A 14000-nucleotide genomic window follows, 5' to 3' on the forward strand; every position below is an offset into this window, starting at 1 on the left:
ATTTATTAATACTATAAAAGCGTATATCTTATACTATAATACGAGGAATGGTTGCCAAGTCGAAAATCGCCCCAGAATTAATAAACTCCGGTGAACTTGGGGGTCTCGGGTTTTTGGCCACGAGGAATCGATTGGAGCCGGTTTTGAAGCGCTACGGTCGAGCAGTTCGGAGTTACAGATATGATATTTTCAAACTTTATTAGTTCGCCATAAAGGCTATAGATACTTTTCTCCACTCTTATAAATGTATGCTAATACGAACCTTACAATTGAAATATTAATTTTCGACAACTTAAACCAATAATATACGAAGGAATTAATAATTTAATTGTAAGGTTCGCATTAGTTTACATTTATCAAAGTGGAGAAAAGTTTAACTTTTGTGTTAAAATCACCGTCAACAAAGTCCGACATTTCAACATTCATCAGATTTCAAGCTACATTTTCAACATGCAGAACGCACCTCTACATGAAATTCTTCAAGGAGCCGGAATTTTGGAACAACAAGCGATCAACTCAATTCTACCCGCAAATGGACAACTAGAAGATACCGTCATTGTCAGAATGCTTCTCCATTACGCCGAACAAGCTTACCCGACCGTCAAAGTTGCCGTACTTCACCCTGAATTTGTCGCACGCTTTTACGTTACAACAGCGAATGGCGCTTATGAAGGAATGGCTCTTCTCAACGATATCAGCGACCAGAACAAGGCTTCCAACTATCTATACGGCGTTCAACAAGGATTCGACGTGCTACTCATTCCCATTCACAAGAGAGCTCAAATGGATAGAGGCGAGCACTGGATGCTAGGAATTTACGAAGCAAGCTATGACACACTTCAACAAGCTTCAACACACTTCAATCTTTACACTGCTCACTTTGTACCATTTCTTTAATTGTATAATTTTTTGTTATCAATTACATTTTATTTCCTATGACTTTTCAAACTTTACCTCTGTATAGACCCTTTCCAAACTCTAACTTTGTTTAGATAGTTTACAATGGTGCACTTTAACCGGTTATCTTTTCACCAATGGTTTCACAAATTTTCTTATGGTATGTATTGTTTTGATAAATCACAATTGAAAATTTAAATCTTCGAGTTAGCTTCGATACCTGTTTTCTCCGAGCGGAGCTCGGTTACCCGCTGGTGTTTCTGTAATAAAAAAAATTCAAATCTTGTCATCGAATATTTTCTAATTTTGATTTAAACACTCAATTTTAAGTAATAAACAATATTTATTTTCTATGTGTCAGTAAGGGAACAAATTGAATCTTTAAATATAAAAATAAAACAGTTTTAAACATTAAATATTTTTAAAAAAATACCCTATAAAATAGTTTTATATTTCACTTTATTATTGAATACTTCAGCATTTTCTGCTAATCATGAAGCAAGTAAAAAATTTGTGTGGTTCACCTCGTTTTTTAATGCCTATGCAACATCAATAAAATGAGAAATATGCAGTCATTTGTTTAAACAGGCACCAGTGTTTTAATTTTGGTAGTTCATTGCTTTGCAAGATTTAGTCTTTGACTTTTTATCGAATAGTGTTAATTAAAATTTAGCCTAGTGCAGATGAAAATAGCTTCATATCTGCGAAATTTAAATTATTTAACGAATATCTTAACACTTTCCAAATTCACTAATATATATTTGAATTCAATTTCTTGAAAGAAGCATGATAATACAAAATAAATAATTTTATTAATTATTTCTTAGTTGTTAAAAAAATGAAAAGTTTCTGTTTACCTAATAATTTGTAGATGAAAGAAAATAAATTAAAATAAAATTAAAAAAATGTGTAGTGCTAATGATTATATTAGGTTCAATTTATTTAGCATTTTAATTATTAATACGTAATTGAAATATTATATAGTTCATGATCATTGCATGTGAATCATAGTTGCTTTATTAGACATTAGATAGTGTAGACATTACCTGTTGCTGCCACTATTGTTCGGTTGTCTGAATTTAATGGACTATAAAAGAGCAAAGTAGGAATGCATTGATTTGGCGATCACTGGCGACAGGCAGTTGGCGGTCCAAATGAAACTTTTACATCACCGCGGCTCCTGGTTATCCGCTCATAAGCGGGATATTCCTCTTTTCTGTTGGTCGCATACATTCTAAGACTATCTCTCCTTGGTTACGGAGACGTTTCCACGCATGTTTACGGAGATGCCGAAGAATGTGTGGCTGTTTTGTTTTATCATTGCCGTGATCTCTTCAGGTGAAATAAATTTTATGCACTTATTTTCTTGAGGTTAATGAAATTTAAAATTTTACTTTTAAAATGCAAAAAATGTCTTCTTTTTTTTGTGGTTCCAAACACTTTTAAAACATCAGTTACCGTAATTCCTTTGTTTATTTTGGAAAGGAAGCATTATAAAATCTGAGTACAAGTAGTAAAATATTTTTCATGCATTATAAGAGTAATAAATTTAGATCCCCGATATAATTTTTTTTATCTTTTAATTTGGATTTTTATCAAGCTTAAAATAGCGTCATTTCTTTTATTATCTGTTGTAAAAGAATTTTTTGAAGCATAAATTAGTTTAAAAATTATTTTAAATGCAAAGTTTAAACTTGTGACTCATGAATAAATTTCATTCATAAGTCAAATCGTATGAATTTCTTTATCATTAATTCATTTTAATTACTTTTGCTTAATTCATATGAATAATGGTCTAAACGTTTTCATTCCTTAACATACAAAATTTTTAAATTATAAAATAGCTTAAACTTCACTTATTCTATCTTAGTACCAGTTATTTTAATAGCTTATTACAAAAAAAATCACATACGTCTTGATTTTTATGAAATAAAGACGCCGAAAAAAGTACAGAATAAAATAAAGAAAAAAAATTTAAAGCTCAATTTTAAGAAGATAAATAGTTCTTAGGTTTGAAGTAAAAATCATTATTTACAAAGATAATTTAAATCAGTTCTACACTTGTATTTGGTATTCAAAATGTTTGTGTCCATGCGTGTTTAGTAGATTAAAGTATGCACTGTGTATTTTTAATTAAAAAAAAAGAAGGTATAGTAAAGGCTCATCCCTCCCTTTTGCACATGATAGCAGCAGCACTATTCTTCTTTTAGATGATATTTATATGCATAATTTTTAAATCATATTTAGTTGATGGGTTTTTTTATTTCTAAAAATAATTACTTTCACAATTATTGCTCTTAAATACTTTTTATCATTGTGAACTTACCTTCATTGCGGGGGAAAAAATGTTTTAATTAATGAAAGGAAGTTCAAGGAAATTATCGAGCTCTTATTCTGCCCTGAAGCATGCAATAGCTATACCTTACAAGGAGATACCAACACAATGTAGAGGTTAAGAAATCTGATAATTCTATTGAAAATTATTTTTAATGGCCATTTTTACTTCGTTCTAGAAGTAGAAGTTCTAATATTACATTGCAATTTGTAAATAAAAAATGAAAATATATCGAGTGTTTATGAATGGGGACATTTATTTGGATCAGGGTTTCTTCATTTTTTTTGCGATTTTTTGTGGATTTTTTTAAAACAAATTTGAATAACGATGGTATTTTTTCCACCTTCTTACTTAAAATCCTACGCATGCAATGTTTAAAAAAACATACGTTTTTTTAAGATTCCCTCTCACGATCTTAAATATATAGTAGACGTACAAATTATTAACATTTTTTACAATTTCAAAATAAACCAAGGAAAAACGAAAAAAACTGTAAAATACTAAGTTATATTTTAGAAATCGTTAAGTTGAAAGACCAACTCAAATATTTCCAAATGTTTAAAGCTCAATTTCGTAATTTAGTGTGCGTATGAAAAGTAAAATTCATGTTTTTGGGGAAATCAACAGTCCAAATTTATTTATAATTTTTTTCATCATGCTATACAAGTCAATTTTTAAAAATATCTTGAATTAAGATGTGCAACCAATGAATAAAATTTGCGTGATTGATCACTCAATCATTCGAATATTTTCCCGCTATTGACTACTCCTCTCATCAAATTTATATTATTAATAAAAATTCTTAAATCAATAAAATCTGATCCCCTGTTCTTCATTATATAGAATTAGAAAATTGTTTATTTTATCAAAGCACATTTAAAATATTTAAGTGAAAAATTGGTTACCGAAAATATGATTAATTGGACGATTTATTTTATCTGCTAGCTTTGTAAAATAATTCAACCATTTAGCTTTGGCATAAATTTGTTTGATAAAATAATTCTTTAATTTTTTTTAGTTAATCAGTGAGCTTAAAATTTATTTTACCTTTGAAAGTAATAGCATTTTCATCAATTTAGATCTTTATCTCTAAACTTACGTTTTTATCTATTTGTTTAACATTATTTTTCAATGGAGAAATTTCATTTTATCTTTAATAAAAAATATTTGACTTTCAAAAACGTCTTTAGTATTGCCAACACAACTTAAATGCAAATGAGAGCAAGTTTTGATTAAAACAAATGGCTTAGTTGTTTTCTCATCATTCCATTGTGCTAAAAAGCATAATTTTTGTTACCAGAATATGCAGTAATAAACAACAAAAATTTTTATTAACAAAAGTACAACAAAGCAAATTCGTTTGGAATCTACTAGAAAAATGTCACTAACGGTTATATGAGACGATGATTATAAACTGCCTTGAGTATGGATAAACCACTCTAAATTTTGAGAAGAAATATTAAGGAAATGAAAAAAATTTTTAATAAGATTTTAATAAGAGTTACTCCTTCAAGTTATTCCATTTTCTTTTATAAAAACAAAATGATCTTTTTTCTTAAATCTAATGCTCCTACTTAAGAAAAATACTTGGTATTATTGCATTGCACCTAAACATTATACTGAAAAAAAATGTGAAAAAAATTACGTTTTAATAAAATATTTTGAAACTTTACCTCTACTTTTTCTATCTGCATGTAGACATTTCTAAGATTTTAGATCATGAACAATGAATGTTAAAATCTGCGAAAAGCAGTAATGCTCTATATCTCAATATTCCTCAGAATATATATTATTTATTGCTCTATTTTATAAATCTTTGAATCCCTAATTACTGTGGACGAAATAAAAAACACCGATTTCTTTGACCGATTCATTTAAGAGCGCACTGGCATTTTTGCACTGCTAATCATAAATTCAGGTAAAGAAGTGAACTAACTCACTATAATATGAGTTGTTTATGGAAGAATTAGAGTTTTTAAAGAAAAACTAATTTATTTGATGATGGTATTTTTTTTTTGCTGTGGAGACAATGTTTAAAGTTTTGAGATATTTTAAGATAAAAGACACACATAAAGGTAGGTACACAAAAACTACAATCAATATTTAAGCCTAATATTTAAGACAAAGACTTACTTCGGAGTAAAAACGCAATTTTAATTTTTTTTTTTGCTATTATAGAGAATTCAAGATGTTACAATAATTCCTTAACATCCTCAACTTCTTTTTATTTATTTGGTATTAAAAAGTGGTTCCGCTTAAAACCATGGCTTGTAAAATCGTTAGAAAATTTAAAAAATTTGTGTTAATATTCTAATAAAGATGTTATGGATAATTACATCAGGTTCCAGTTTAAAATTAAATATTATCTGCCTCACATTTCGGGACTACGAATATTGATTTGGAAATGTTATAAAAAGAGCTGAATACAACTTGTTTATTGCACATTTTATATTCTTATTTTGCTAGGACTGTGCGAATCTGGTAAATCAGCTGTAGTTTATTTGACTCCTATGAGAAAAATTTAAAATAATCATATTTTATTTAAGACTTTAAGATAATTGAATGGACTAATTATTAATTTAGTTTCTTAAGATTAAAAATTTTTTTTAATCCATATTCAGTTGAAAAACATTTTAATTAAGTTCAATCAATGTTTATCTGGAAACAAACTTAAAACAAAATTGAAAATCAAACATTGAAAATTTTTATGTCGGAAACACTTACTTAGGTAAGAAGCACTTACCCAGACAAATCCAACCAATACCACTTACGAAAGCAACTAAAATAAGCTTGAGTTATAATAAAAAATGATAAAATGTATCAATATCACTTGTTTTGTCTACGAGATTATTAATAGAAATTCAAGTCATCAAGCAAAAAAAAAATGTTTTTTCTCTCATGTTTCAAATTGAATTTAAAAAGTAGTATAATAAAAACTAAGCGGAATATTGATATCGATTATGATTCAAAATACAAAAAAATAGTTCTAATGAAGACCTTTTGAGTACTTTAAAAAAAGTTAAAAAAGTAATAATTTAACCAATTCTAATTTTCAAAATTAAAACAAGTAATAAAATAATTACTTGAAGTTTGCAAAAAAAAATGTTTTTAATGAGTAATGAAAAAATAAATTGTTTATTCTATTTATAACTCTAATTACTATTATATTGACATTCTGTTTCCATCACTTGCAGACTAAGAAATGTGGAAAATGTTTTCCATAATTTGAGTTTTTAAATATTTTTGATGCAGCAAATCGAAAAAAGGATAATTCCATCTTTCGTTTGGAATGCGATAATTGCAAAACTATATCAGTCATTCTTTTTTATATTTGTTTATGCAAATAAAACATAAAATCTATCTAACTAATTACTGTATTTGAATTTTGTTGATTTTTTCTCAACATTCAAATTTTGTTGATATTTTTCTGCATTAAAATTTTATATATTTTGCTTGAAAAAATACATTAGCGAGAAGTATTAAAATTACTTGAATTTGAGTTAGCCTTTTCTGGCAAAGGTTTTATAAATGAAATTATAACTAATTTTTACCAAATATACAATGAAAAAATGCGTTTTATCTTCGTTCAATCACCTTTTACTAATAGTCAACCAATATTTATTCAAAAGCAGTTTTTACAAATGTCTTAGCATAAAATCAATTTAGAATTGCTTTAAAGCTTAGTTCGTAAGCTGTAAGTAAACCATAAACCTCCAAAGCATTTTGAATAATTTAGTTCAAATTTTAAAATAAAGTATGGTAATACAGATATTTTCATTCTTACCTAATGGAAGAAGCGAGAAATGCAAATTAAAAAAGAACACATAAATAAAAAAAATACCGACATTAAAATCTGCTTTAAAAATGATACTATGTGATATGAATTTTTTTAGAAAATATTGATTTAACTTCAAAGCTAGAAGTCTGTGAAAAGATAAATGCATTTGCAAAATTTTTTTAACTCAACATCACGGAATAAATGAATTAGAAATTCTTCCTAACTTTTAGTTGAAGAATAAGATAGCTCACGCAACATTATAAAGTAATATGCGCAAGAAAAATCTTGCAGAGAAAACTAATTTCAACTTTTAGTTAAAAACTAGGTACATTAAGTTGATAGCAACGCTTTGAAACTGGATTTTTAATGACGCTTTTGAAGTAGAAAATGCGGAGAGGTTTTGCAGCTAAAATTACGGGAAGTTACAGAGGAAAATTTATTTTCAGATGTAATCTTGAGCTGAATTTGTTTCATTAATTAAAAATAAAAGCATTAGTATGGGATCATTGCTCTTTTATTACATTTTCTTAGAACGCATGCATCTTAAATCCCTGCTTCTTTATCATATGCCATATCTGAAAATTAAGCGTATTTGATTCATTTTTTTGTAAAATTAGAAGTTCAAATCATTTAGAATTTTAGAAATTGCTATTGAAAGTAATTTAGTGCTAAACGAATCTAATACTAATACTTGAAAAGTTAATGTAAAGAGTAAAAGTAGTGTAAGAAGTGTGTAAAAAATACTGGATCAAATTACGGTTTAAAGTACCAGTACTCAGGGTACCTCTATTTAAATTTTACCTCAAATTTAATTTTTTTAACCGGAATATAATACTGAAACAAAATCTGCTATACAGTAATTTTTACAGTAATGATAATCATAAAATAACTGAATCAAGCCAATAAAATGAATATTACTATACTATATCATAAAAGTACTGTACAATAATTTACGCTAAAAATAGTATTTACGGTGATAGACCTAATTTGATGAGTCTGTATTTTAGTCCATGATATGATCCAGAAAAAAATTACAAAATTAAAAATTAACATGATTTTTACACTTTAATTTTGTATAGTTTTACAATACTTCTTGAATGTTTCTTGATAAACTTTTTGTTAACATTTCGTGCATATATCTGACATGTTTATTCGCTGAGATAGATAATATGCATGGCAAGCTTCATTTAACTGCAAATAATTGATTAATCAGCATCAGTAAATAAATAAATACAATTTTCCTAGTTTAGAGAATGGAAATTTCAGTAGAACAGAAATGACTATAGAATAGTAAAACAACTTTTACTGAAACTAAGTAGATATAAAAATTAACAGATACTATAGCTACTATAGTTACTACTAGGGCTTAGAAGAACTGAAATTTTTGAAAATAAATGATATTAGAATTTTCATGAAATAAAATTTCTAAAAATTTATGTTTTTGGATATTTCAAAAATTATAAATAATCAAATTGCCAGGAAATAATATTAAAGAAATGAACTACTAAATTATTTGAAATGCTCTAATTTTCAGAAGCAATTCATTTTAATAAATTCAATTTTAGGAATTTAGGGTTGAAAAAGAAATAGTGAAAGAATTTTTCTGAAAACTATGACTGTAGAGTATTAAGATAAAATTACATGTAGTTCGATCATTTAAGAAATAATCTTTCCAAAAAGATATGGGTAGATGTTTATAAAGGGAATGTTTCTAAATGAGTTAATAACAGTATTAAATATTGTTATTTATATTTTGTATTATAGTTCTTTTAATAATTATTATATTCGTAAAAAATTCCACTCTTCACTAAATATTAAAATAGTATATAATTATAAATACAGGGCTATTCATAATTACCTCCGGGGTTTCGAAGCGTTATAGTAAAAAAAAGAAGACGAATATGAAAAAAAGAAACGTGAGAAATTATTCCGAAATTATTCACGTTTTACTTACATACATTACAGATGTTCTATGTGTGAACCCTTGGTCTGTATTCTGTAAACGCCATCAACCCTTGACCTGTAAACCCCATTTTTCTTTACTACAACTGTCTTCAATGGTACATGTTACTGCCATCTACCGGAAACAGCTTAAATTAAAACTTGCATACATTCGGAATAATTTCATATGTTCTTTTTTGCCATATTCGTCTTCGTTTTTTTTTTTTTTTCTATAACGCTTCAAAACCCCAGTGGGAATTATGAATAACCCTGTATATTGATAAATTTCAATAATTAAAGACTTTTTTTTAAAAAAAATATATAGATAAGTAACTTCTAAATAAAGAATTTTCTGAATAAACAATATTTTTTACAATATATAAAAAATTATGTAAACAAAAATATATAAAAAATATGTGTCTGCTTTATTCTGAAATAAAAGAGGTTTATATATTATTATTTTTACATTATTAACGTTATTTGAAATATCTTGAGTAAACAATTTAATTTTATTTCAGAAATTTCCGCTAAATACCAAGGACCAACTTTCATTCATGAGCCCCCGAGTAACGTTCTATTCTATAACAATACAGGAACAACAATCCCTTGTGTCGTAAATGGAACTCCGAGACCTGACATCACTTGGACTACTTTAGACAATGTTAGTGTCACTCCTATTCCGGGCTTAAGACTAATTCGTCCAGACGGCGCGTTGACTTTCTCGCCATTCAGAGCGGAGGATTATAGACAAGATGTTCATTCAACAATTTATAAATGTTCTGCTTCCAATATTGTTGGCAGTATTGGAAGTAGAGAAGTTCATCTCAGAGGAGGTAAGTTAATGCCTCTTTACTTACTAGATATCAAAATATTTTGTTTCAAGAGACGTGCCAAATTGAAATTTTATTGAAATACACGTCACTTCTATTGTCAGCTCATATGAATTTAAGAAATAAAATTTTTAAAAATATAAAAGGAAAGGAAAGAGGAAATTTTAAAAAAATAACATGAACATTTTTAAAAAAAAGTTGAAATTGAAAAGAAATTGAAAGAATTTAAAATAAAAGAGCGATTTTAAAAATGATTAAAATTATAGAAGGACTTGAAGAAAAAACAAATTCAAAATTCTGCAAATATTTTTAAAATGTGCAGTTTTTTTAACTATTACAAATGAAATATGATTTCAAGCAAGATTATGTTTTGCAGTAATTTATATTAATGTTCGAAATATGATTGAAGGGTATTGAGACATAAAGCGATGGAGAGTTTAATAAAATTAATAAAATTAGCTAACTTTGTACGACTAATAATAATTATCTTTCAATAAAATTAAAATCTTTAAATCTATTTTTAAATTTTTGCTTAGTGCAAAAGTTCAAAAACTAATACTCTGAAGCTTGCTAAATTATTGAACCCATAAGACGAATAATGATTTCACAGAAATATACATTTAAAAATTGTATTTGACTTTGTTTTTCTTACTACGTTTTTGTTAAATGGATACTAAAGTTGAATTATTGCATTATTATTAATTTCAATCACATTTTGACTGTCCACTCCGACAAAAAATATGATCAAAACTTACACAATATGGTAAAATTTACCGTGTTTCTGGCTCAATGAGAATGCCAAAAAACTTGGTAATTTTTTACGAGGAATTAATATTAAATGATTTTGGTAAAAGTTAAAAATAAAATATGGTTTTATACTATGTGGTGAAATTTGATAAATGCTGTAAAATTTGTTAAGTTCAATATGATATTTTTTCCGGCATAAATATAATTTATTTTTCTACATTTATTTTCCAGTTTTTCCAGTTGTTAAACAATATGTGCGGCAGTAAAAACTGTGATTTTGAAAACCAGAAATATCGGTAAACAGTAACCAAATTATGTTTTGTTTTACCAAAAATGTCATTACTATGTAATACGGTTGTTTAACAAAAATTTTTTCTCCGTGTAGATTACCCATGTCTCTATACAAGCTCAATTTCTGAGTTATGCACACTTCCATCATTTTCTGACTGCTACGTGAAGATTTATCTTTATATTCTTTTCAAAAAGGAATATCATGAATCAAAATTTCAATCTTTTACAAGTAGATTTAACACTCAAACTTAAATCGAATTTTTTTGCAGGAAGGTAATACAAATTTAAACTGCTTATTGTCCACTATAACCAGCATTTATTGCAATATTTTAAAAAAAAGAATTCTTACTTTCAACCGTAATATCGGACAATTTTGGAAAACCTAGTTCATTCATAGCTTAGTTGGAGTTCTGTGCTGGAAGGCAATACGCATTTAAATTCGGTTCTGTTTACGGTTAGTAGACATCATCACAAAATACAATTTTTTTCAAAACAAAATTTAGACCACTTTATGACTATCCTGAGTTCTAAAAGTTGAACTATAGTTTTCATTCTGACGAAATTGGGGGAGAGTTACAACTGAATGCTACAAGCAAATTATATTTTTTTCAGCAACAACTAACATACATAAGAAAGTAAAACTAATACTTACGTATTTTTTCGTTTATCATGTTATCGAAATCTAAAAATACATTTGGAAATCGTTCATATTTTAATATTATTTCATATTTTTAAACGAGATTAGTTATTTTTGAGTTTTCGCAAACCGAAAGAAACCGAAACGGCTTAGATGTGATGTGGGCAAAAATAGTAGAAGGAATAATTTGTAAATACCCTGAAAATAAATACTAAAATAAAAGAAAAAATCTAAAATTTTCGTTTTATTAAAGAACTGAAAAAGAAAAAAATATTCATTTTTTTTTTTAAAAAAAGTACGAAAACTATACGGAACGTAATTTTTTTTAACAAATTTTTGTCACCACCGAAACTTTCCCTACATATTTGGAAAGTTATGAGTCATATTTTCTTCCTCTTAGGTGTGACAGAAAAATAATTATTTTCGACTTTTTATTCCACTTAAAAAATATCGATATATTTTAACATTTGAAGTAGATGATAGATGCTAAATCAAACAGATGTTTAAGAGTGCACAAAAAAATTATTCGATTTTCTATCTAATTACTGTTCGATTCCAAGTTAATGTTCATCTTTAAAGAAAGTTTAACATATTTTGATTGTTTAATAATGATAATAACAAACAACACGGCTATTTTGATATTTATACCTCTGTTTTACTGCTATGATTTATTTATTTTTCATTTTCATACACTTATCGCATACTTGTTAATTGAATAACGTAACTTAATAGGTGTTTAAGAATCATAAAATATTTGATTTTTTATTTTTTAAGGAAGCTAATCTTACAATTCTTGTAACGTCATAAATTGTTTAGGAAATAATTTTCAAAACAATGTTACATTAAACTAATTTTATTCTTGCGAATGAAAAACAAAATAATAAACAAAAAATAAACACGAAAACTAATTTAAGCTAATATTAAATCAGATCTCGAAATTTAGAGCAAAACAATGTTAATCTAATTACACTGAATTTAAATTAGTATTTCTTGCAAACATATGTAGTTTGTCGAAATAATTAGTTTCACTTCTTGAATTTGCCCAAAACATTTCCGTTGTCTGAAATATTATCGCTAAATAAGCAAAAGTCATGTAATTTTTTTCAGCTTAGCCTAAATCTACAATAAAATTGATTACATTTTTCAAACATGGTTGTAGATAATAAATTATATCTTAAGATAAGCATAAGATAAAGGAGAAAATAATTCATGAAAATATATCTGCTCGTTCCTTTTTCAGGGGATTTGCTTTAAAAAAGCCTTCCGTATTTCTAGCACGAATAATTCATTTACATCCTATTGTTTTTCTTCTTCTAACTTATAAATAAGTTAAAAAGGAAATAATGATTATTCTATTTTAACTGGCAAGTCATTTTTAAAACTGATTATCTCTAGCAGTTGAGAAAGATATAATTAATTATCAGATTAATTACACTTGGTGTAAAGTTCCTTTATATATAAAAGCAAAAAACTGTCTTTATGTATTCGAATGATTCAAGAATGGTAGCAACAAGTTGGATTGCGTTTTTTTCAACAGTTTCCAAATTTTAATGCGTTTGTTTGAAAACTGATCCTACTTTTCAGCATTATTTAGTTAGGATCAATATGAAAGATATTAAATTCCATTGTCGAAAACCATCGACAGACGTTAAAGTTTTCTTGATACCAATTGAATAGCTTTACCTATTTGCACAGCGTTTTTGTCACAGACTTCTAATATTTGCTTAATCATTTCGTGTCGTTTTCCAGATCGCTATGTTAAGATGTTCGTATGCAACAATAAAAAAGTGTTTTTCTTTGATTGTTCTATTGTGTGCTGTCATTCAGATAGTGGTAAAATAGTTGAGATGAAACAGAATAGTTAAAGAAAAGGGAAGCAAATAAAATCTCGCAAAACCATAATTTTAAGAGAAAAATTAAAACAATTATAGAGTTATCAAATTGAAGAAGTTATCAAAAATTAAGTAAAGGCTATTTTTAGCTTTCAGTGTCAATTTTAATCTATCTTATTTGACAATACGGCAATGCAATTTCGACGCGATCAAATTTCTTATATCAAAACAGTTTAATGCAAACTTCTGATAATAATCGTAACTTATTGTTAGCACCATTTTTAAACATGGATTTTTTATTCACAGACTTTATATTTTATTCTATAACCATCATTGAACAGCCGATCTAATTTAGGGTTTACTACTATCAATTTTTAACTCCGTAGACTTGTAATTTTGAACCTAATCCAGAAGACAAGAGAACTCTTGGATCAAGTATTGGAATAAATTTGCCTTTGTGGAGAACTTTTTGATGGAACTAACCCAAATGGAAAACAACGAAAACAACGAAACAACGCTGGAAAACAACGAAAACCTCCAATGCTTAGCTTGAGGGCAACGATACTCTAACCAATAATCCGTCTACCACTGACGATACTTTACGCCAGCGCTGCGGTCGTTGCAAGCCGGGTGTGGAGCTCGTATCAACCAACCATCCTTGGGATTTGAACCCGGTTCCTCTCATTGGGATGCGAATGCTCTCTATCTCCTA

General features: G+C 27.3%; 1 protein-coding gene across 1 annotated transcript in view; it reads left to right on the forward strand.

Annotated features, from left to right (window-relative positions):
• Nucleotides 1-2071: 2071 nt before the first annotated feature.
• LOC107452989 (cell adhesion molecule Dscam1) overlaps nt 2072-14000 on the forward strand; it is a 270828-nt gene continuing 258899 nt past the window's right edge. The window contains exons 1-2 of the mRNA XM_016069635.4: nt 2072-2235; nt 9470-9784. Coding sequence (XP_015925121.2) covers nt 2172-2235; nt 9470-9784 — 379 coding nt within the window. The 5' untranslated portion in view covers nt 2072-2171. The remainder of the gene's footprint in view (nt 2236-9469; nt 9785-14000) is intronic.

Source organism: Parasteatoda tepidariorum, chromosome 10 (assembly GCF_982258835.1).
Source record: "Parasteatoda tepidariorum strain Cologne lab strain chromosome 10, Ptep-v5.0, whole genome shotgun sequence".
Lineage (NCBI taxonomy): Eukaryota > Metazoa > Arthropoda > Arachnida > Araneae > Theridiidae > Parasteatoda > Parasteatoda tepidariorum.